The sequence below is a fragment of the Xyrauchen texanus genome, chromosome 10 (assembly GCF_025860055.1).
Source record: "Xyrauchen texanus isolate HMW12.3.18 chromosome 10, RBS_HiC_50CHRs, whole genome shotgun sequence".
Taxonomy (NCBI): domain Eukaryota; kingdom Metazoa; phylum Chordata; class Actinopteri; order Cypriniformes; family Catostomidae; genus Xyrauchen; species Xyrauchen texanus.
Window position 1 is genome coordinate 30,934,431 of NC_068285.1, and position 25,461 is coordinate 30,959,891.

The 25,461-nt window shown below is 40.0% G+C and overlaps 1 protein-coding gene across 1 annotated transcript in view; it reads left to right on the plus strand.

Moving 5' to 3' along the window:
* Window positions 1-24,948, plus strand: part of LOC127650088 (microtubule-actin cross-linking factor 1-like) — a 118,189-nt gene extending 93,241 nt beyond the window's left edge. The window contains exons 77-91 of the mRNA XM_052135290.1: window positions 94-253; window positions 433-627; window positions 726-998; window positions 1,110-1,298; window positions 2,678-2,789; window positions 3,242-3,396; window positions 3,562-3,724; window positions 3,809-3,963; window positions 4,074-4,148; window positions 6,082-6,199; window positions 6,657-6,719; window positions 9,002-9,034; window positions 17,269-17,480; window positions 21,176-21,284; window positions 22,458-24,948. Of these exons, the coding sequence (XP_051991250.1) occupies window positions 94-253; window positions 433-627; window positions 726-998; window positions 1,110-1,298; window positions 2,678-2,789; window positions 3,242-3,396; window positions 3,562-3,724; window positions 3,809-3,963; window positions 4,074-4,148; window positions 6,082-6,199; window positions 6,657-6,719; window positions 9,002-9,034; window positions 17,269-17,480; window positions 21,176-21,284; window positions 22,458-22,696 (2,251 nt within the window). The 3' untranslated portion in view covers window positions 22,697-24,948. The remainder of the gene's footprint in view (window positions 1-93; window positions 254-432; window positions 628-725; window positions 999-1,109; window positions 1,299-2,677; window positions 2,790-3,241; window positions 3,397-3,561; window positions 3,725-3,808; window positions 3,964-4,073; window positions 4,149-6,081; window positions 6,200-6,656; window positions 6,720-9,001; window positions 9,035-17,268; window positions 17,481-21,175; window positions 21,285-22,457) is intronic.
* The last annotated feature ends 513 nt before the right edge of the window (window positions 24,949-25,461 follow it).

Consider the following 25,461-nt stretch of genomic DNA (forward strand, 5'->3'; position numbering starts at 1 on the left):
ATAATATGACTGGTAATTACATCTTTTGGTTAAAAAAGAAAAAGCTTTGATATGTTTTCCTCATTTGTATTAAAAAAAAATTATCTTCCCCAGGCAACACAAGTTGGAGGAAGCTCTGTTGTTCTCAGGTCAGTTTGCTGAGGCTCTGCAGGCTCTTGTTGACTGGCTGTATCGTGTGGAGCCTCAGCTTGCAGAGGATCAGCCTGTTCATGGAGACCTGGACCTGGTTTCCAACCTCATGGACTCCCATAAGGTACAAACAACAGCTTTCATTGTTTCATTAGGTAGATCAGATTGGTATCATTATTTTAGTCCTTGAATGAAAGATTAAAGATCGTAGAGATCAGAATTTTGACCCGCTATTAAAAACATTATAAGGTTACTCCAAAGTAGAGTTTCTGAATTTCTATATTTATTTATTCTATACTTCAGGCCTTCCAGAAGGAGCTGGGAAAGAGGACCGGTAGTGTGCAGGCTCTGAAGCGTTCTGCTCGAGAGCTGATGGAGACGGGCCGAGACGACACCGCCTGGGTCAAAGTTCAACTGCAGGAGCTTAGCACCCGCTGGGAAACTGTCTGTGCCCTGTCAGTCACAAAACAGACCCGCCTCCAACAGGCTCTCAAACAGGTACGGCTGACAGCTCTTGCTACATTTACAATGAAGTGAAGTCTAAGGTAAAAATTTCTCCTCTCTGTCTGTTTTTCACTCTCATTTTCTGTCGGCAGGCAGAGGAGTTCCGCACAGCAGTTCAGATGTTACTGGAGTGGCTGTCAGAGGCAGAGCAGACTTTGCGTTTCCGCGGCGTCCTGCCAGAGGAGGCAGAGACTCTGCAGGTTCTGCTGCACACTCACCGAGATTTTATGCAGACGGTGGAAGAGAAGAGAGTGGATGTGAATAAATCTGCTGGCATGGGTGAAGCCATACTTGCCGTCTGCCACCCGGACTGCATTACCACCATCAAACACTGGATCACCATCATTAGAGCTCGCTTTGAAGAGGTACAGAGTCAAGAGAAAATCTCAGGGAAAAAGCATAATCAGCTAATAATAATAATAATAAAACAAAATAAAGTCAAGTTATTACATTGCCGCATTTATCATGCTTGACAGGTGCTGACATGGGCCAAACAGCATGAGCAGCGCTTGGAGACGGCTCTTACTGAATTACTGAACAATGCTACACTATTGGAGGAGCTATTGTCATGGCTACAGTGGGCAGAGACCACACTGGTGCAGCAGGATACTGAACCACTCCCCCAGGACATCCCTCAGCTAAAGACACTAATCACAGAGCATCAGGTGGGTGGGTCACCAGCCTTGCACCATCCTTACTCTTAAGAGCGCTAGTGTTAAGTGCAGCACTATGCCAAAATTTATAAGCGCACAGTCAGTGGACATGGCCATGAAGTTTTTTTCATTTTCGTGTAAGCATGCGCTAACTCTAGGTGCAAGTGTGTTTGGCAAAATCGCCCACGCAATGCGCAAATGGGCTGGGTCAAGTGCAGTTTAATTCTGAGGTTCTTGTCTGGTTATTTCAAAGTCTGCATATTATATATTCCATTCCCTCAAGCACCAGCGATATAAACAAAAACAGAACATTTGTAAGAATTTGGTAGTTTATATGGACTGTATGCAAAGAATTAGAAGAATTTAAAATTAAGTTCTTTTGTGCATTAACTGCATCCTTGATGATTGTCGGGCATATTTCTGTGGCAGTGACATGCTTCTTTTATATGCATGAAAAATGTGATTCTCATTAGAATTTGGATGTAGACTCAAATTACTGAGAATGTAAGTATTATTAATAATTTAATCATTTTCATCTACTGACATACAAATCATGGCTAGTATTAACAGTGATTGTATCGGCATGCACTTCACTTCTACTGGTCGATTTTGATTTTGAAAAATGTAATTAATTTATTGAAACAAATAAATGTAGAAAAAAAATCGTTCTAAATGTAAATTACACTTATAATGAAAATATAATCAAAATAAAGAAGTGGTCAAAAAATCATTCCAATTCAAAAAATGTACTCTCTAACTTCTTCCACTGGCCCGTTTTGCAGTGACTTAAAAATCACTCTACGATAACAGGTGGAAAAATAACAGTACAAATTAGATCATAAATATAATTGTAAATTTATACATAATAATAATAATTGAAAAATAAACTATGTCCTATACAGTAGATAGTTTAACACAAATCTCATTAATCTTTGTTGCATAAAAGATGGCTACAACTCTGATCGTCAGCGACATCATTTCATCTTCCACTATATTTTAAGAATTTGTACTTGAACTTTATTACCACCTTCTGGTGGAATCTCCAAACTGCAAATGCAAGAACTGAGTTTAAACTTTCTGCTGAAATAAGACTAAGTTTATGGTTTTTAAACATCTTAGCACAATTATCTATTTCTCAGGAAAATAGCCAATTGCGCTTTGCGCCACTTCATTAACACAATATACCCACAGTTTGCGGGCATACATCCACAATAGTGCAAACACCACGACCACTTGCGCTTTGCTCTGGCACGAACATTGCGATTAGATTTAGCACTCGTGAAAATTGGAAAAGACATTGCACACGGTCGTTGCATGAAGCGCTACTCTTTCCATACTCATGAAAATAGAGCCCTTAAAGAGATACCTGAGTGTTGTATATTTTCTTTTAGGTGTTTATGGAGGAAATGACCCGGAAACAGCCTGATGTCGACAAAGTGACAAAGACATATAAGAGGAAACCAGCAGAGCATCCCAGCAGCCTATCAGAGAGGAGAGGAACTCGTAAGAAACTTTATCTTAGATTCACACACATTTTATACAACCACAAAACCATTTATGCATAAAGTGTGAAGTGAAAATACTAAATATTCCACAGTAAATCTTTAAATACAGTACTGTGCAAAAGTGTTATTAGATGTTTTACAAATACACTTAGTATGTCAAAAGGAAACATAAATCAAATAGAGCTTAATAGAAGTAGAACATGAGTCCTGCAACAGATGGTATGGCCCCTACAGAATCTGGACCTCAACAGTTAGTCTGAGATGACATGAAGTGACAGAAGCAATTGAGACAACCTAAATACATAGAACTGTGGCAAGTTCTCCAAGATGCTTGGAACAACCTATCTACCAACAACCTTGAAAAACTGTGCGCAATTGTACCTAGGATAATTGGTGCTCTTTTAAAGGCATAGTGTGGTCATTCCAACCATATCCTTGTGCTTCTCACAGGAAAACACCAGCAGCAGCAGCAACAACAGCATTCAGTACAGGTAACTGGCGGTAATCCTCGCCTCACTCAGCTCTGCTCCCGCTGGCAACAGGTGTGGCTGCTCGCCCTTGATCGTCAGCGCAAGCTCAATGACGCCCTAGACAGACTAGAGGAGGTACTGCTTCGTTTTACATACACTAGATTACACGAAAACCAGTCCCAGACTGAAATGTACTAGTATTAAAATAAGTGATTGAACATCACACATCAAATCTAAACAGAAGTCTCTGTTTAGTCTCTGGTCTATTTATCTCATCTTAAAACACTTCTCCGTCTCCAGCTCAAAGAATTTGCCAACTTTGACTTTGATGTGTGGAGAAAAAAGTACATGCGCTGGATGAACCACAAGAAGTCTCGCGTCATGGACTTCTTCAGACGCATCGACAAGGACCAGGATGGAAAGATCACACGGCAGGAGTTTATTGATGGCATCTTGGCTTCAAGTATGGCCACAACCACATCTCTAAAGTATTTTTTTGTCTTTTTTTCATTTGTAATGTCAATTTAACCCAATGTTTTGTTTGTAGAGTTCCCCACCAGCAAGCTGGAGATGACCGCTGTTGCTGATATCTTTGACCGTGATTGTGATGGCTACATCGATTACTATGAATTTGTAGCAGCTTTGCACCCCAACAAAGATGCTTACAGACCTACAACAGATGCTGATAAGATCGAAGACGAGGTATGGACAATAAAGAGAAAAGGCATTTTGTTTGACATTGTAATATAGTGTTGACATTACTATTTTAATTCTTATGATTTCAAACTCAAATCAACGTTTTCCTATCACAGGTCACCAGACAAGTGGCCCAGTGCAAGTGTGCCAAGAGGTTTCAGGTGGAACAGATCGGAGAAAACAAGTATAGGGTGAGATTAAAGAACTCAACACTTCAGTGAAGCCCAATAGCAAAAGTCAAGTCAGAATTCATGAATACTAAGTTATAATATCTAACTCTAAACGTATAAAATATTGTTTTGATTTAATCAATATATTGTATATTATATTGTCATATAATCACCACACTTTCTCATTTAGATCATCACTGAGCTTGCCTTTGTAATATGACTCTAACCAGCATCACATTACATCAGTACTGTCCAACCAAAGTTTTTGTGTTTAAGCAATAACTCTTCACAGCAACATTAGAGGTGTATGCTGTGTGTGCTTTCCACCACTTAACTATTGATAAACCCATATTACCCATTATTCCAATGACTGGAGTCGAGGCTGTTGCAGTCACCATCACTATGTTGGTCTTTCATACCTCAACATCATTATCCATTGGGTAATGATCTTTGACAAGACTACTTACTAACTGAACTTTTGCCTTGCACAGACTACGGATCTATGATGCTAATTCTCCAAACTCTCAGTCCTGATGTTTGTCCAGCTCTTTGTCTGTCTTTTTACTACCTCACCTGCTGTGCACTTCTCATTGTGTTTTTCAAGCAATTATTCACAAGCACTCTACCCCGCTCATGGCCACAAATCCTCACACTCTCCATTCCTACTGTATATGCTAATTTAAAGGAAAAGTGAGGAGTATTTAAAAGGAAGTTGATCGTTATACCTACAGAAGTGATTATAAATTGTTTCATATTTTAATTTAAGCGTTTAAATGTTTAAAGCTGTGTATATCCGTATCTGTTATTTCACTCTCTCTTTTCTTTTCTTCCTCCTTGTTTTCTTCCTCCTCATGTACACCGGACTTATTGTAGTTCTTCCTTGGGAATCAGGTAAAGTGACTGGTGTGTTTGTGACTTATCCTCTGAAATCTGTTGCTTCTGTGTAGTTCACACGAGCTCCCACTGTAGAAACTGGCCTTGTATTATGGGGTTAAGACAGCCAATCCTAAATCAGTGCTCAAGGACAGTTTCTGCATGGACTAGCTATGAATTCCCTGTGGACTGCCCACATTCTTGGCGTCTGTCTGATTTGGGGATTTCTTTAGTCTCTCCCTGCTTTCTTAGTGGGCATTTCCTGTCTGGGAGACAAAAATTGCAGTACTATCTCCAAAATATTCAATGCATTTATGCACGCCTTCCAAACCCATGAGCAGATTTCAAAGTTTCAGCCTATGTGTTGTGGTTGGGATGTGCTTGTTTTTTATTGAAATGATTTATCATGATCAGGAAATGGTTAAGATTTACAGGCTTCTGTTATAATTTTAGTTGTTGTTTTTTGGGGGGGCTTTTGGTGGAGGAGAATTTCTCTGTGGTCCATTTCTTGACTTTGCAAAAATAAACATAAAACCAAAGTAATACTTTGAAGATAAAGAATATTCATAGAATTGCTATGGTTTGGTGTTTATTTTAGAGATAGGTTTTATCTGGGCATGCTTAATGTAAATCAAGTAAATAAAAACAAAAGTGGTTTGCTGCATGTCGCAGTGTGATTTCTTTTGATTTGCCTGGTGCTTCACAGCACAATTAGTATAATTAACTAATCTGAATAATATAATATAGGAATAGTTCACCTAAAAAGGAAACATTTTATGTAATTCCATATCCCGATGCCTTTACTGTTTTTCCATGGAACACAAAAGAGAGAACATCAACAACATTCTGTACAACAACAGTTCACATCTGTCAAGGCCAAAAATGGAAAATAACTGAAGATTCTTCAGAAAGTCTTCTTTTGTGTTTCACAGAAAAAACAACATATTTTTCATTATTTGGTGAACTTTTCCTTTAAAAGACATTATTAAATTATTATACTTTTTCTATCTGTTTATTCTCTTCCCTCATATATATCACATTTTTCTCCTCCGTTCCTCCTCTCCACTCTCTCATTCCTCAGTTTGGAGACTCACAGCAGCTGCGGCTTGTGCGAATCTTGCGCAGTACCGTCATGGTTCGGGTCGGTGGTGGGTGGATGGCGTTGGATGAATTCCTGGTCAAGAACGACCCTTGCCGAGGTAAGTCTGACACATGACCACTGGAATCTTAACTACAGATGAAATTTGCTCTTTAGATACATGAAACAGTAAGCCACATTTCCAAAGAATTCCAGGAAGAACTTAACACTCTAACAGACAATTCACAGACCATTCAGATCAACCATTATTGAATTATTCTTTTACCTCTCAAGACTTTTTACATCTTTCACTCTTTTTTCCATTCCATACTGTGAGGGTCTTCTCTCTCGGTACCTGTTTGCTCTCATCTCAGTTTCTATCACTCTTCCATGACTTCTTTTACTCATAGCCAATGTGGTTGTCTTAATATGCATGGCCTATACATTTGGCCCATTCTCTCTTTCTATCTTTCTCCTGTTCATTCTTTTTCTCAATTGTAGTGCATGATGCATGTTCCTTGGGTCTTTCCCTCCCTCTTTCTCTTTCCCATCCCCTATTTCTCTTTCTCTCTCCCCAGTGCAACATCCAGGACTTAAAATCTTCCGTTCTGACTCCAGCAGCTCCATATCATCTCGCATAGGTTGGGTTTTTCTCTCTCCTTCTCGTTCGGATATTCTTTTTTACTCGCTTGGTTTCCCTCTCTCCCTCTTTGTTTCACTTACTCCCTGTTTGGTCCTTTGGTGCTTTGCTGTGCTTTGCTTTGACTGTGACACAAATCTAATGACCCCCTCCCTCACGCCTGGAGCTGGTTATGGACCAAATGCACATTTAGAATTCTGACTATGTTATCACATCCTGCATTTTGAAAGTTAAAGATACTTAAAGCATTTTTCTATTTCACAGATTGTGTTTATGATGCAAGACAGGAGGTCTTAAAGGAACATTAGATACAAATATTCTGTCATAATTAACACAACTTTTTTCCAATCCAGACCAGTATTATTTTTATTTAATTTAACACAAACTGAGATATTTTGCAGAATGTCTAAACTGTTCTTTTCCTCACAAAAAAAACAACAATGGGGACTTGGGTTGAGCGTGCATTGAAACGTTCAACAATTGGTCTCATAGGACGCAAGAACCAATGATGTTTGACATCAATCCTGGCATGACATCTTAATGTGCTGTCTAAATGTACACTAGCACAAAAGAGATTTGAGAGTTCCAGCCAGGGACGGATTAACCACCGGGCTGATTGGGTCATTGCCCAGGGGGTTCTAAACCCAAAGGGCCCCGAGCCCTAAATTAATTATTTATTTATTTTGAGATACCTATTATAAATCCACGTAAATGTCAGCCATGATGTGAAATACTATTTGTTCAGCCGAATGCATGCTGGACTACAGCAGCATGAGCACAGACACTTGAATACTTGCTCAGGGAATCTGCATCTCACAGGTGCAGTGTGTTTATTTGAAGGACCACAAAGAACAACGTCTGATTTACAAAACACTTCCAAACACAAATATAAGGTGCCGTTTACCCTGGCTGTGTACAAAGCTTTTAAATTCATATAAGCAGCAGAATTTGTGCAACAGTATAGAGTCCTGCATGCATTTAATGTTTAATGATAAAGAGAAAGGTGCCATAATACCCTAAATATGTGCACTGTAACCTTTTGTAATATTTGGTTAACCACGAGAGTTCATGAATGGTTATTGTGTTATATGTCGGGACTTGGGAATAAAGAACATTTATTTCCATGGATGCATCAAACACAATCTCGGATTAGCAGGTAATAAAGTGCACAGTGAGCTATGAGCCTAAATAGCTCATAGATCTATAAAATCACATTCAAGTCAAACAAAAAAGAATCTCAGTCACTGCCTGCAACATAGTAGGCCTATTCTTAATAAATGGAAAATGTGTAATTCTGCACGGCCAGGTTCAGTTTCCATGAGGCAGCGAATGCTACGCATTATAAACCTTGTTTTGTGACACCAGAGCTGATAAAGCTTGATGCAGCACAACAAATGGTGAAACAATACACAGTCTCGAAATGCGTTAATAAATATTGAAATAATTTACAAGTTAAGTGTATAAAAAATGTATGGTCCTGCACAAGGAATTGTAAAACAGTGTCTTGAGATGTGTTTATAAATATTATAGTTATTTAAAACTTAAAGACGTCCATCCAGTGTATGTTTACATGGCCTCGACGCACGTGTGAGCAGCCCGTAACGCCCTATAGCCTCCTTGAAAAACTGACCTGAACCTGGCCCAAAACCTTTAGGTTTGTCGGATACCGTCAGAATCAGACCAGGTTGAAGACCTATAAACACGTGCAGAAAACCCAAATAGTAATTTTGGTATTTGAATACCATGCGCATCCCTATTAATAACACATGATTTTGGATCAGTTCATAATTAAAATGTACATATAACTGGCAATGTAAGACATTGCTCCATCAACTTGTCTTCATCAATTTGAAAAATCCAACCAAATCTGGCAAGCATCCTGTAGCGCATAAAAGTGAACGTAGTCACATGATGTATCATGGGGGCCCTCCATGGTGTATCGAACCATGGGCCTCTTAGTCCTTAATCCATCCTAGGTTCCAGCTAAGGGGACTTTGGTGCTTTTACTGAGTTTTGTTTTTTTTTTCAGGTTTGGCACTTGACACTGGTCACATTGTATGAAACAATTTCACATTTTATGGAAAAGAGCTTAGACATTCTGCTAAATTTCTAATTTTGTGTTCCACAGAAGATAGACAGACATACAGGTTTTTAATGATATTAGGTTGAGTAAATTATATACAAATATATTTATATTTATACATTGAGTCAACAGAATGTGTGTGTGACTGGTTCTCTTGGCTTGTGTGAATGTGTTTTCACGTTGTCTCTTGTGTCTCTTAGTGACAGTCACTCCTGGCTATTTCTGCTGCAGAGGTACCTCACTCTTCTCTCCTTCATGTCTCCTCTTAATTCTGTTGCTGTTTGACAACATCTGTCTGTCTATTCCATTCTGAGCCTCTAAAACCTTTGAAGTCCAGCTTTGGGTCTGTTCCATCACAGCTGTGTCTTTGTATATGTGTGGAGTGTGCGAGGATGTGTTTATGTGTCAGCTAGCATCATGCTAACAATTCAAACCATGTTTGGCCAGGCCTGGGCTTGATTCCTTTCATGTGTCCTGGATGAATATTGCAAATTAAAAAGCATCCAGGACCCTGGGTGTGGTCATGCCTGGGTTACTAATATTGTTTGAAGCAGCTCTTAAAGTGTGATTACGCAAGAAGAAATTAATTATAGGCCCCACCTGGCTTGTGGGGATGAAATTATATGGTGCAGCAGTTATCAACTGCCTTGCAGTTACTTGATTTGATGGAAAAGTGGGTGTCTTGCAGTGTCATGGAAGCAACTTGTTATTTAAAGTAGTTAAACTACAGTCAAGCTAGCCTTCTGAAAAATAACTCCGCTAAACTATAAGCAAAAGTAGCTCTTTATATTGAAGCCATTTAAGGGGGCAGTATCTTTGTAATTATATGGCAAAATATATTTTATCAAATGTTATAATTCATTTTTTAAATCTGAGCATTATTTATTTGGCACAGAAGCAATGGGGATCCGAATAAGTGTGAAAGAATTAAACTTTCAACGCCATTTAACGTAATTAAAACACATTTTTTGTTAACCACTCCACAGATTTCATATTAGCAAACTATAGTTTTGGCAAGTAATTTAGGACATATACTTTGTGCATGACATGAGTAATTTTTCCAACAATTGTTTACAGACATATTGTTTTACTTTTAATTGACTATATCACAATTCAAGTAGGCTTGAAGTTTACATACACCAAGTTAACTGGCTTTAAGCAGCTAGGAAAATTCCAGAAAATTATGTCAAGCCTTTAGACAATTAGCTTCTGATAGGAGGTGTACCCCAAGTATACCTCCATAATTGTGGTAAAATGGCTTAAGGACAACAAAGTCAAGGTGCTGGAGTGGCCATCACAAAGCCCTGACCTCAATCTGATATTGGGCAGAATTGAAAAAGCATTTGCAAGAAAGAAGACCTATGAATACCTTGTCCTTTGTTGTCCATTTTCCCATTAATTTGGAGGTATGCTTGGGGTCAATGTCCAACCATGCTTCACGGTTTGGATGGTGTTCTTCGGCTTGCAAGCCTCACTCTTTTTCCTCCAGACATCACGATGGTCATTATGGCCAAACAGTTACGTTTTTGTTTCATTAGACCAGAGGACATTTCTCCAGAAAGTAAGATCTTTGTCCCCATGTGCACTTGCAAACTGTAGTCTGGCTTTATTTATTTTTTTGGCGGGACAGTGGCTTCTTCCTTGCCGAGTAGCCTTCCAAGTTATGTTTTGACTCATTCGTTTTGCTGTGGATATAGATGCTTGTCTACCTGTTTCCTCCAGCATCTTCACAACGTCCTTTGCTGTTGTTCTGGTATTGATTTGCACTTTTTGCCCCATACTACATTCATCTCTAAGAGACAGAATGCGTCTCCTTCCTGAGTGGTATGATGAATGCGTCTTGGCTGATTTCTATTGATTTTCCCATTATGTCAAGCAAAGAGGCACTGAGTTTGAAGGTAGGGCTTAAAATACATCCACTGGTACACCTCCAGTTGACTCCATCTTAAGCTAATTGGCTAATTGCCTAAAGGCTTGACATAATTTTCGCGAATTTTCTAAGCTGCTTAAAGGCACAGTTAACTTGGTGTATGTAAACTTCTGACCCACTGGAATTGTGATATAGTCAAATAAAATGTAAAACAATCTGTCTGTAAACAATTGTTGGAAAAATTACTCATGTCATGCACAAAGTCCTAAACAACTTGTCAAAATGTTAGTTACACATGTAACTGTGGTCTGTGAATTCCGGATGACCGCCATAGGCAGTGTAAACACTATTGGATTATCGCAGTGCCAGCCAGATAGGTCGAGAGAATATACCAACAAAGTCACGCAGTGACGTATGCTGAGCCCTGGGGGTTATAAACCACAGTCGCTCAGCACTCTGCCTCGGTACGCCTTTCTTGCGCATTCCAAGTGACCAAGAACACTGGTGGTCATCCGGAATTCACAGAACACAGTTAAATGTGTAACTAACATTCTGTTTCATTCCTTCTGACTGCCAGTGGCAGTGTAAACACTATTGGATGACACTTACCAACATAGTCATGAGAAATGCCACCAACCAGATGAAACATTAAGGCTGCTCCTGAAGAACTGCAGAACCCATGGCATGATGAGCAGCAACGTTGACTTTATTAAACCTGGCAAACCTGCATGGAGAAGCCCAGATAGTGGCAGTGCTGATGTCCACAAACGAAACTCCTCTAAAAACAGCCCATGAAGATGAGATGGCCCTAGTGGAATGGCAAGTTAGCCCCCTGGGCAATGGTTACCTTGCTGCCTTGTAAGGCAGTGTAATAGTTTCCACTATCCAGTTTGACAACCTCTGCTTCGACACTGCAGCACCTATCTTCACACCACCATAGCAGACAAATAACTGGTCTGACTGTCTAAATTGAGCAGTAGTGTCCACATAACACTTCAAGGCACATACAGGACACAACAGTTGAGCACTTGAATCAGACCCTGAAGAAGTGTGAAAAGAGGCCAGTTCACTGCGCTAGTTTATGAACTGAGGAAGAAGGACTATTGGAAGAAAAGATGGATTGGTCGTAGGAACAACCAACGCAAGTACAATTCACTAACAGACAGTGCGTGCAACTCACTGACTCATTTCATAGAAGCAATAGCCAACAAAAAAGCAGTCTTCAAGGTTAACCATTTAATGTCAATGCTTTGCAATGGCTCAAACTGGGATGAGCAAAGGAATGCAAGCACGAGTGGCAAATCCCAAATGGGACAGTGAGGATTCCGAGCAGGCTTCAGACAGCATGCACCCTTCAGAAAACTGCAGACAAGACTGTGAGATCCAATAGAAGATCCCCCAATTAGAACATGATGCAGAAATCTCAGCAACATACACTTTCCAGTAAATGTTGAAGAAAGCTTAAGATGCTCGGAATGTCACACGTTACAGGATCGAGCCCCTGCTTCTCACACCATGCAGAATTAAGCCTCCAACGGGAAGCATAAATCTGTCGTGTGGAAGAAGCCCTAGCATTGGAGATTATGTGAATAACTGCAGGATTACAATGTTCCAGAGAAATATTTAACCCAATGGCCAGACCCAAAGCTGCAGACGAGCTGGATCCATTTGCCAGATGCTGGCCTCTAGCTGGGAGAGGAGGTACTTCCTGGAGGAAAGCTTCCATGGATTGCCTGATAGAAGTCTCTGCAACAAAGGAAAGCATGGTCTGGCTGGCCACGAGTAGCACTCTTTGCTTACACAGGGAGATCCTGTGTAATGCCTCCCATAACAGAGGGATAGGTGGGAACGCATATAGTAGGCAGTTCGGCCATTCGTGAGACATCCTGGCCAAAGGGACTGGACACTTCTGTCCTTGCGAACCATAGACGACTGTGAGTGGTCATCTCCGAAGCAAAAAGATCCACCTCTGCTCTTCCAAATCATAGCCAGATCTCCTGCACAACATCTCGATGAAGTCTCCATTCTCCTGGATGTACTCGATCCCTGGAAAGAGCATCCGGTGTCTGGTTGCATTCTCCTGAAATATGAGCTGCCCTCATTGAAGCGAGTCATGGCTGGCACCGTGTCAGAATCTCGTGAGTAAGCTTTAGACACCTGCCGTATTTCATGCCACCCTGGTGGTTCAGATGGAACACTTTTTGAGGTATTGTCGGACCGAACGAGAACATGGCGGCCTGCCAGGGCTGGCATGAAATACTTTAAAGCCATGAACAGCATCGGTCATGACCAACTCCTGATGAGAGGGAACAACACCCAGGGGCACTCCTGTTTTTAGCAACTCCACCTGTCTCCACCGCCTCAACGCACGTATGCAGTGGTTTGAGGTGGAGTAAACCCAGGGGAATCACCACTGTAGCAGCTGTTAACATCCTTATTAGTCATGGGACCACTTGGTACTGCAAAGACACACCAGGGTGAAACCGAGCCAAGAGTTGCAGAATGTTCGTCACATGTTCCTGAGACAGGGAGGCAGACATTAGGCGGGAATTCAGGGTTATTCCTATGAACGTAGTGGTCTGTGATGGACTCGGACAGCTCTTTTTCTCACATTCACAGAAGCAAAACCCAACTTCTGCACATCTGCTACAAAAGTAGTCTGGAGTTTTGCACATTCTGCTGTTTTGTGGGGGCACAAAGAAGCCAGTCATCCATATAAGGCATAATACGCATACCTTTCATCCTAAGAGGAGACAGAGCTGCGCTCACACACCTTGTGAAGACGCGAAGAGCAAGGGAAGGACTGAAAGGTAGAACCTTGAACTGGTAGGCTTGATTCAGGAAACTGAAATGCAGAAACTTTCTTTGATGAACAGCAATTGGGATGTGAAAGTATTCATCTTTCAGGTCGACACTTACAAACCAATCATCTGCTGCCACAGACTGAAGAACGTCGACTGTGCACAGCATTTGAAAAGGAAGGACCTTCACGAACAAATTCAGATGCCTCAAATCGAGTGGGCGGAAACCACCGTCCTTCTTCTGAACAAGAAAATATGTTGAATAGAACCCGTTTCCCTGAACGAGGGGATTAACTTTTTCTATGGCTCCCTTCTGTAACAGTGAATGAATTTCCAGAGAGAGGGCCATTGAACAAACTGCATCTCTTACAACCGTAGGAATATTTCTTGAAAATCTGGGAGGCCGGTGTCGAAACTGTAGAGTATATTCCCTGCTCAAAGTTGTCAAAACCCAAGGGTCTGCTGTGTTGGTCCTCCAGTACTCTATCTGTTCTATTGAAAAATGGTCGACCGCCAGTCTGAGTGTCTCAGGCTTTATGTGTTCGACTTTTAGTGGTCGCGGTGGGACGCTAACGGGGTCCTCCTGGCAAATGTTGATGAGGTGGCCAAAAAACTCTAGCATTCTCAGTAACACGAGGCCTTTGAGGGGGCTGTGACTGAGGTATAGCATGTTGGCGGAAACATTGCTCCTGTGTGGCATAGCGATGTCGGGTCTGAACTACTGGCATCCTAAAGGTAGGGTTGCGCTGAACCTGTGTTAGTTGACAAGTGGCCTCAGACATCTTTACCCTCTTTTCCAACAGTTCGGAACATTAGGACCAAAAAGATGCTCGGGAATGAATGGAGGATCTCTCAAGGTTTTCTTACAGTCCTCAGGTAGCCATACTTGGGCAAGCCACACTTGGCGGCAGGATGCCAAATCGTGGCTGCAAGACTACCCAGCTCGCGTGTTACATGGCCCATTGCCAAAAGAGCCGTTTGGAGAAACTGTGAAATCGAGGGATCAACATTTGCTGGTTCTAGAGTATTGGTGGTAGCAAGAAGTAACTGACAGATTGTGTTTTCTGCACGAATTATGTAGGCAACAGACTTGTATGCCTTGTTTAGCAATGAATCTGTGGACCACATTGCACACTGGGAGATCGCACATTCCCTCGTAAAGCCTCGTCAGGAAACACCACCAAAGCATGTCTCACCCCAGTGGAATCTGCTTCAACCATAGATGCTAACGTCCGAGCAATCTTTGACCGCCGTTTAGGCGGACCAGAACCATTAGAAAATTCAGCCACAAAGTCTTTACATGGTGGCATGGTAAAAAGTCGCAGCTGTGGCCTGCCTGAAAAAGACATTGGTTTGGGCAGATTGGACAGTTGACTCATCAAGTCCTAGATGTGCAATTGCCATTCGAAGCACAGCCAAAGTATCATCAGAAGAGGGCTGGGCCTGTCCAGATGACTGAACTGACCCCCACTAGATCCCTCCACTGCTGGATAACCAGTGAAAACATCCTGAGGTGATGATTGTGCCGTGATATCCACAGCATTCCCATGATCATAAAAAAAAGAATCCGAAGCAATCGTAGAAAGCACATCCAAGTCAGAATGATGTGAAAAACAAGGGGAATCAAGAGACTCTTCCCCACCTCCACGATACTGAGCATTCTCATCCTCCTGTGTCATCTTCACAGGTATTTCAGATGTGACAGGCTGAAGCAAGTGAAGCAGGCGTTTCAGCTCCACCATCTCTGAAGAAAGCACAGAAACCGTCAGAAAGCACAGAAATTCGACACACGAATGTTCATCACTTTGCGATGTGGCCCTCCTCTTAGATAGGAGGGGAGTGCCGGCTGCCGCGGACTCCCTGCGCTTCTGAGTGCGAGTTCCTCCGAGTTTCACCGTTGAATTGGGGTCTAATTCAGCAAGACGGAGCCGCCGTTCCGACATAGGTAAAAGACTGCAGTGCAGTCACAGGTCCGTGAGAGCCTCTCTCTGATGTTGAATGCCCAAAAACGACGGGCATATGTCATGACCGTGATCCGGGAGGAGATTATTAGAGAAGGCAAAATAGGCAGAGTGCTGAGCGACTGTGGTTTATAACCCTCCAGGGCTCAGCATACGTCACTACGTGACTTTGTTGGTATATTCTCTGGACCTATCTGGCTGTTGCTGTGATAATCCAATAGTGTTTACACTGCCTCTGGCGGTCAGTAGGAATGAAACAGAACTATAATTTGCTAATATGAAATCTGTGGAGTGGTTAAAAAATGTGTTTTAATGACTTCAATCTAAGTGTATGTAAACATCTAGATAGACAGACAGACAGTACAGTGCATAAGTTTTAGGCACTTGTGAAAAATGTTTCATAGTGAGGATGTCTTCAAAAATAATGAAATAAATAGTTTTAATTTATTACTTAATGTCATACAAAGTCCTGTAAACATAAAAAAACATAATCAATATTGTACGTGACAACCTTTGCCTTTAAAACAACACCAATTCTCCTATGTACACCTGGACACAGTTTTTCTTAGTTGTTGGCAGATAGGATGTTCCAAGCTTCTTGGAGAATATATTTATTCTCAATTTCTTCTGTCTCTTCATGTAATCCCAGACTAACACAATGTTCAGTGGGGGGATTTGTGGGGGCCATGACATCTGTTGTAGTGCTCCCTGTTCTTCTATTCTAATCTTTTCTATTTGCAAAAGTAATGTTTGTGACTCTAACATTTATATTTCCTATTGACACACTAAAGCTGAAGATATAAATAACCATCTTAAGACAAATGCTGTTGTGAAGCATTTGTCTTAGAAGACTTTTATATATACACACACACTGTATATATTCTTAAAATTTTTAGTTTATTATTATTTATTTAAATAGGTCGCTGGATTAACCATTCAGAATCAAAGTGTTCCAAAGAGCCATGTAATTAAAGAAATAAGTACCCATACTCAAATTATTTAAAGTATGGGTACTTTGGCATATTACTACTCAAAGGTCAAAGTATCACACCTAAAACTTACATGAGTATTAAAAAGTGTAAAGTCTTTATAAACCAACTATGTAATTAAAATGTTGTGATTTTCAATGTCATGAAAATGCAACACTCTAGAACACACCAGATGTAGGCAATGTGATGTGTACTACTGCTACTGAATGTGTCACAAAAACAGAAAAATGCAATTTTGTGAGTAGTGTTAATACTAGTATTCCCCAACACTTGTATCTTTAAGGCTTAACAGATGACTTCTAACATTAACTACTGCTGCTATTGCACACAGTCCACTCCTCTCTTCTTCTTCTCTCTCTCTCTCTTTCGCTTTTCTCTTTCTCTCTCTTTCTCTTTCTCTTTCTCTCTCTCTCTCTCTCTCTCTCTGGCTGGCTACCCTGGTCTGTATGTTGTGTAAGGGCTTCTGCGTTTGGTTTGTTATTGCTCTTTAAAGGTTTGTGTTGGTTTTCAGTGTGTTATGTTTGCCAAAAGTGTAATTAGGCATGACCCTCAGGTGTCTGTTGATACTGTTTATGCGTGTGCACTCGTTTACGTGATGAACTGAGGGAAGCTGTGCTTTATTTCAGTGAGTTCTTGTTTGGAGATGCTTGCTTTTCGACTCACTCCACTGTTAATCCCCTGCATTGTGTCCAACACGTGCACTGACCGCTTTTAAAGTGGATATATGATCCCTATGTCTGAGTCAAGCAGTAGACCAGAGGAATCAGCCCGATGAATGTCCCTTCTGGTCAATCAGATGAATTCATTTCTCCTTATCTCCCATCCCCTGTCCCTCATCTTCTGCAGCTCGTGGACGTACCAACCTGGAGCTTCGGGAAAAGTTCATTCTTCCAGAAGGAGCCACGCAGGGTCTGGCAGCCTTCCGGTCCCGGGGTCGACGATCCAAACCTTCATCGCGCACGGCGTCACCCACCCGTTCGTCTTCATCAGCATCACACAGTGCCCACAGCTGCGCCTCTGTGCCCTCCGCCCCCACCACGCCCACAGCCTCCTCAAGGGTAAGTCTCGGGATATGATAGGGAAAAGCCCTTAAACTCCATCACTAACGTAATCCTACATATCTTAATAAATGTCATGGAAGTATCTCAGACCCAAATGTCTTAATGCTCTGGCTTGATTATGTAACAGAAACTAACTATTGATACAATCTATAATGTGAAAAGGACATTAGAAAATGTTCAGGGTTGCATCTGTCTTATACATTTCTCTAGCTGCATAGGAAATATCTACAAAGTATTTGGAATTCTATTTTATATTTTCTTATGCACTTTCACATCATATCATTACAGTAAGTTAACTTTTACTTTTTATAACATTAAGATTGACCTCACATATCTGTCGTTTTCTTTACATTGATTTTCCCACCAGTGGTCATGAAATCCCAAAGTAAAATCATCAATTTAAAACCTCAGAAAGTTAAAGGGATAGTCAAATATGAAAATGCTCAATCATTTACTCACCCTCATGCCATTCCAGATGTGTATGACTTATTTTCTTCTGCTGAACACAAACAACATTTTAGAGGAATATCTCAGCTCTGTAGGTCCAATGCAAATCAACAGGGTCCAAAACATTGAAGCTCATAAAAAGCACATAAAGGCAGCATAAAAGTAATCCATAAGTGGCTTAATCCATGTCTTCTGAAGTGATCTAATCTGTTTTGGGTGAGAACAGACCAAAATGTAACTCCTTTTTCAGTATACATCTTGCAGTTGCAGTCTATAGGAACTATCATGATTTCAAGCTTGATTGCACTTACTAGTAGAGCTCGCAGAGTGCTAGATAGGGCTGGGAATATAATCAAGCTTGAAATCATGATTGCCAAGGAAATTGCTGATATCAAGAAGTAAAAAATGACTTAAATATTGATCCATTTCTCACCCACTTCTATCCTATTTCTTCTGAAGACATGGATTAAACCACTGGAGTCGTATGAATTACTTTTATGCTGCCTTTCTGTGCTATTTGCACATCGTATTTGCCCCTCGTGCCACCAAAACAAATCAGACTCATTGAGGCATGGACTCCACAAGACCTCTGAAGGTGTCCTGTGGTATCTGGTAAAACGTTCAGCAGATCTTTTAAGTCCTGTAAGTTGTGAGGTGGGGCCTCCATGGATCGACTTGTTGGTGCAGGACCTCCCATAGATGCTCTATCGGATTGAGATCTGGGGAATTTGGAGGCCAAATCAACACCTTGAACTCTTTCATGTTCCTCAAACCATAACTGAACTATTTTTGCAGTGTGGCAGGGCGCATTATCCTGCTGAAAGTAGCCACTTCAATCAGGGAATACTGTTGCCCTGAAGGGGTGTACATGGTCTGCAACAATTTTAGTTAGGTGGTACATGTCAAAGTAACATCTAGATGAAGGACACAATGTTTCCCAGCAGAAAATTGCCCAGAGCATCACACGGCCTGCCTTCTTCCCATAGTGCATCCTGCTGCCTTCTCTTCCCCTGTTAAACGATGCACATGCACCCAGCCATCCCTATGTTCTAAAAGAAACCATGATTCATCAGACCAGACCACTTCCTTCCTTTGCTCCATTGTCTAGTTCTGATGCTCACGTGCCCATTGTAGGAACTTTCGGCAGTGGACAGGGGTCATCATGGTCACTCTGACCGGTCTGTGGCTAAGCAGACCCATACGCAGCAAGCTGTGATGCACTGCGTGTTCTGACACCTTTCTATCATGGCCAGCATTAAGTTTTTCAGAAATTTGTGCTACAGTAGCTCTTCTGTTGGATCGGAACAGACAGGCTAGCCTTCGCTCCCCACACATATCAATGAGTCTTGGTATTAGCCCATGACCTTGTTGCCGGGTCACCCGTTGTCCTTCCTTGGACCACTTTTGGTAGGTACTAACCATTGCATACCGGGAACACCCCACAAGACCTTCCGTTTTGGAGATACGCTGACCCAGTCGTCTAGCCATCACAATTTGACCCTTGTCAAAAGTCGCTCAGATCCTTACGCTTGCCCATTTTCCCAGCTTCCTACACATAATTTGACACCATTTGACAGGTGCCAATGTAACGATATGATCAATGTTATTTACTTCACCTTTCAGTGGTTTTAATGTTGTGGCTGATCAGTATATTTCACTTTCATGTATCCTTAAATGTGTATTATTGCTTGTGTTATATGCAGTCATCTAAAGTTTAAATATTAAGATATTTTTCATCTTAGATCTTGAAAAAAATATTAGGCAGAATAAGTACATGGTTTATCCTTAAATTGGAATGAAATTCCAGCATTTCATCCAAAAATCCCTAAAACAAGTGTTGAACAAAGTATCCGTACATACAAAATGTATTTTACTGTGGTAGACCGAAAATGGGATTTTCAAAGGATGATACCCCAGCTACTGTCCTGAGACTAGGTTGGCAGATGGCCGATGGCCGATTATAGCAAATAAGACGAAACCAAAATTGCTGAACTAGGTTGTATTTGTTAACATTAGTTAATGCATTAGGTAGCATGAACTTACAATGAACAATATTAATTACAGCATTTAGTAGTCTTTGTTAATGTTAATTTATGAAAATAATTGAATACAGCATTATTTTAAAGTGTTACAGGATTTAATAATTTTGGTTAATGTCATTTTATAAAAATGCAGTTGTTCGAGTATTGTTCATTGTTAGTTCATATTAACTACCGGTAATGTTAACTAATGTTAACAAATACAACCTTATTGTAAAGTGTTTCCATAACACTTGTTTCACTCAATATTTACACTTTGATGAACTTAACAAGTGCATTATCTACCACATCTATTAAGCTACCAAGCGGGCATGGTTATCAGCTGATGCCAATAATCTCAAGATGGCCAAATATTGACAAATTACTGTATATCACTCTGTCACTAAACCTTAAAGTGCTTTGAAATCAGCATTGTTTGTCATGTCTTCTTTTTGGTGGATGGTTTCTCTGTCACTGATTGTTTGTTTCCATTGGGTTTTTTTGGGGGGTGGGATCTTGTTAGGAATCATATTGCCATCTGTGAGATTTTTATTTGTTCTTTGTCTTTTTGTCCCTTCTCCCCTCCCTTAACAAACACTGTAACACACTGCCCTCCCCCAGTGCCCTATAACACACTAACAATAAAATCTTTAAAAGCGGAGGCCTCCAAATGACAACAGATAAGCTGCAATCTATTTTAAAGATCCTACCAAAACAACACACAATGGAAAGGATTGTGGGAGATGACTCACTATTTTAAGATTTAGTAAGAATAGGAAGAGATTGTTTGCTTTGAGCAAAGTATATAAAATCTTGCTGATGGTGTCAGCAGGGTTCTTGTTTTAGTCTGAGTGCTTGCCCAAAGAAAATTAAAGCATAACTGCTAAAATATATCAAAGTGCAGTATTATCATGTGTATGGTAAGATCTTTCACAGTCTAATCTCAGTACAAAAACAGACAAAAGAATAGTTGAAAACATAGTGAATGTGTTGTACTCATGTGAATGTTCTCATGTCTGATTGTTTACATTCATTTGGGTCAATGTAGATCTTCTGGTAAAATGTTGACAAAAGTATCTGGATGTTTTGTCTGGATTCCTATTTGTAAAACAAATGGAAAACACAGTCCAGTTACTTTCAACTAAATTCACCCACATATATCTGTGTAAAATAAATGTTATCTGTGTCTTAATAATTGTTATATTTGCCCTGTTGTAATTTTAATAGGGAGGCTCCACGTCCAAGTTAAAGAGGCCAACATTTCATTCCAGCCGAGGCTCCTTGACTGGTGAGAATGGTGGAACCACACCAACCGCTGCTAAACCAGGACGCTCTGGTATGAAAGCATGTACCTCTTCACTTAGGTCACTACTTCAACTCATTAATTACTAAAAGGGGGACTTTTAAAATGTTGTCTAATGTCCAGTGTTGGGAAAGATACTTTGAAACTGTACTTTGAATGGTTTATTGCGATTTGAGCAATTGATCAATATCTACTCATTGCAAACTCCAAATGTAACCACACTTGGTGCACATAGTCAACAGGACGTTTAGAAGATGTCAGAAAAGTTTCGTACAATTCTGCCCCTATGGGGCGCTACAACAAAACAACTCATAACTTTTTTAGCTGTTTGAGCAACAAAGTTCAAATTAAATATGCATCTTCTTTGGTTCAAATACTTACATATTCTTAAAAAAATTGATACGACAAATTAACAAAAATGTCAGAAGCCAATCAAATTTCAGCACCTTATAACTCTTATTGGCATATTCGCAGTGTGTCAATTTAAAGCTGCATATAACATTTTGTGACAATCAGCCACATGGTGGTGGTATAATTAGCTAATTTGCATTTTTTCTCATATCTACGGAACCGTATATTCTACAATACAAATTTGTAGCTGTTCTGAATCCACTAGTGCCCCACAATGAAATGGCCATTTTGAGTTTCCATGTTTTACAATTTCGATTTATTCGAAAAACCTACTTTTTTGAACTCGTCCTAGAGGACAATATGGTTAAAATTATAAAATGTATAAACATTATAAATTGAATATATATATATATAGTGAATGTGTTGTACTCATGTGAATGTTCTCATGTCTGATTGTTTACATTCATTTGGGTCAATGTAGATCTTCTGGTAAAATGTTGACAAATGTCAAATGTGTTGACAAATGTGTTGACAAACAAAATATATATATATAAGAAATATTAAAATATTTTTAGATAAAGCAGCTTAATACAGCTACACTATTTTTAAAACAGCTTTGCTTCTACTACACTACTGAAAAATATAGTTAATCAAATTGCTATTTTTATTTGTTACCTCCCATCACTGCTAGTATCAAATATTAGTGATTTGTGTTGTGTTTTTTGTGACTGTCCTCTAAATTTGTGTTATGTCCTGATTTCCTTCAGATGTGTTACGTACTCTTAAACCTTAAAGCATGTTAGCTTAAAGTTTAAGTAATCACAGTAGCCTTTAACCATCTTCTTCTTTCACCAGACACTAAACGCACTCCGTCCTCTACGAGCGGCCCAACCAGTCGAGCAGGTAGTCGTACGGGAAGCCGAGCCAGCAGCCGAAGGGGCAGTGATGCTTCAGACACCTCTGAAATCATGGAGACACATTCGGCTTGCTCTGATACCTCAGACACCCCTCGCCGGCCTGAGGCCAAACCCTCCAAAATCCCCACCATCACCAAAAAGACCCCCAGCCCTAAAACACCAGTGGGGAAAAAATGAAGTTCCACCCCATAATACCTATGTGTGACCAATTCTGAGGTGGTTGTGATAAACCAGCAGGAGAGGAGAACATCTACCCTCCCTTTCCTGCTTAATGCACATTGGCCAATCAATGTGCTCTCCACCAGCTCAGACATTTAGGGTAGATGAGACAGGACCAGACTCTAACCAAAACCCAGTCTAGTCAGTTCTCTAGCGCTCTCCTCTGGGAGACTGCACACTGCTACAGCACCCTAAGAGAATACCTACCATAAATGCTGCCTTATTTGTGTCATACATCATGTCCTAAATGACATTTGAATTTTTGATTGTGTGATAGGGATGTGAAAATGCTGCATGACATATTCACATCTTCAGTGCTCACTTGGAACAGTAAACGAATAGAGGGACATCAATTCTGCACCAGGGGTTTTAATCTCTATGAATATGCAACCGCCAGTCACTCTCCAGACCTCAGAGACTCGATTCACACCATTACAGACATGCATCATCATGGTTGCCACTTTTGAGATTGTTTGGTTGAAAAAACTCATCCCTTCCTCATGTATGCAGACCACTTTCCCAAGAGTGTTTGCCACTGAAAATCCAAGGAAAAATTAAAAAAAGAGACCTTTTCCTCAGCACATGGGACATTTTTGAATTCTGTTCATTTGTGTGTGTATGTACGTGTGAAAGTTTCTTTCATGGTAAATTAACATGTAATAAGGAGAGGAAATGGATTATACATATCTCTAGCCTTCCTACAGAGTCGAGATTCTCAGCCTTGTGACCAAGAATACTAGATCCTTCAGGGGTCTCTTTCTGATGTCACAAAAGATCCTTGTATTGGACTCCTATAGCGCACAGCAGATCCATTTCACATGCTCGCACCAAACGTCTTTTCCGCTGTGTCCATGCAGCCACGCGTACATTTCTAGTTGCCATTTCAGTTTCACGCATTTTGTTACAGATATCATGTTACAGAGCTTTTTCCACAGTTTGCAAAACATTATTACAATTGTGAATGTTTCATAGTTAATTTATAATCCTGATGTTGTTTTTCATTTCTAGAGTAAGAAACTGTGTATTTGTGATTGCAATATCATATCAACCTGAGAATGACTAGTATTAATACAACCAGAATCACTTTTGTTTTTGTACTAAGAAAACATCTGCTTCTGATGTGAAGAAATTATTTGAAAATGATCATTAACTGAACAGGAAGCTTACTGATTCCAATGGTGGCCTTTTTGCCAGCGACTACAAACTTAGGTGACATCAAATGTGTGTTCCCACTTTTTCTTTTGTGACTGAAGCACCCTGAATAATGGAGAATGAGGACACTCGTGTAGTCCTCATAAAACAGCGCTTTGAATCTTGTCTTTGACAAACTGAAGTATATAAATACCTGAAGAAAGGTGATTTTTATTTATTTATTGTCAGTGGGAGGGGACATGGGATATTAAAGGATCCACCTTTTGATTGTGTTACTCTTTTGACATGACTGACAGACAGAGGGGTGCAATTGTGTAAAAGTAAAGAAGTTATGATTATAAATCATTTTGTTCTCTTTTGTATTAAAATAATGCTTGCAGTAAACTGTCTGTTTATTACTGAAGTATGTGTGGTGTGTGTGCGTGTGCAGGAATGCCACAGTTAACAGGAAATGACAAAGTAATTACAGGCAGAAGAGATAATGACACACCCCATTAAATCTTCAAAAGGGGACAGCCCTTTTGTGTGTTTAGGGTTTTGAACACTGTGCTTTTATATAAGATTTGTATCTAGTCATTCAGGAGTTTAAAAAAATGGGCTCCCTCAAGTGAATAGAGGCACCATTGTTTGTGCCATGTGTGTATGGTCGCCCATGCTTCTCAGAGTGTCAGTGTGTTTGTACTGGACTCTGTGTATATTTGGTGGTTAGATGGAGCGGATGGGGTTAGGGAAGGGTGGTGTTCCATCATCTCTCTTCTGCAGTTGTGTGTCTGTGTTTATGTACAAATATTTAAACCCACTCACATCCTTTCCCACCAAAAACCATCCACACTGCTGAGCCAGACTCCTATGGCATTCCACAATCTTGCAAAGTCAGTTTTTATTCATAATAAACTAAAAGTTCAAAACATATAATTGAAAGAAAAGCATGTAATTAGTATCACTACATTAGTCTGTTTGGGTAGTTGACAAATAATGTGTTCATGAAAAAGTAACTAGGTTCAAAACAAGGCTGTCGATTTAACGCATTCATTAAGTGCAGTTTATATTAAAAATAAAAGGTGTTAAAAAAATCACATCATGGCTCCTGGTCGTATGTAAATTTAATAAGGAATTTCCCTACCAATGGAAAGTACCACCTTCATATTTATGCAACTTGCAGTCAGCAGAGGGCAGTCAGTGCAACTCCAGCTGTATATATATATATATATATATATATATATATATATATATATGAAAGTTGATAATGGTGATAATGTGTGTGTATATATATATATTATCAACTTTTTATATATATATATATATGTGAAATGTTTGTACTTTCAAAAAACATTTGTCACATCTATTTAAGTGAACTGCAAATAATGTATATATATATATATATATATATATATATATATGAAAGTTTATAATGGTGAATAATGTGTGTGTGTGTGTGTGTATATATATATATATATATATATATACATATACACTCACCTAAAGGATTATTAGGAACACCTGTTCAATTTCTCATTAATGCAATTATCTAATCAACCAATCACATGGCAGTTGCTTCAATGCATTTAGGG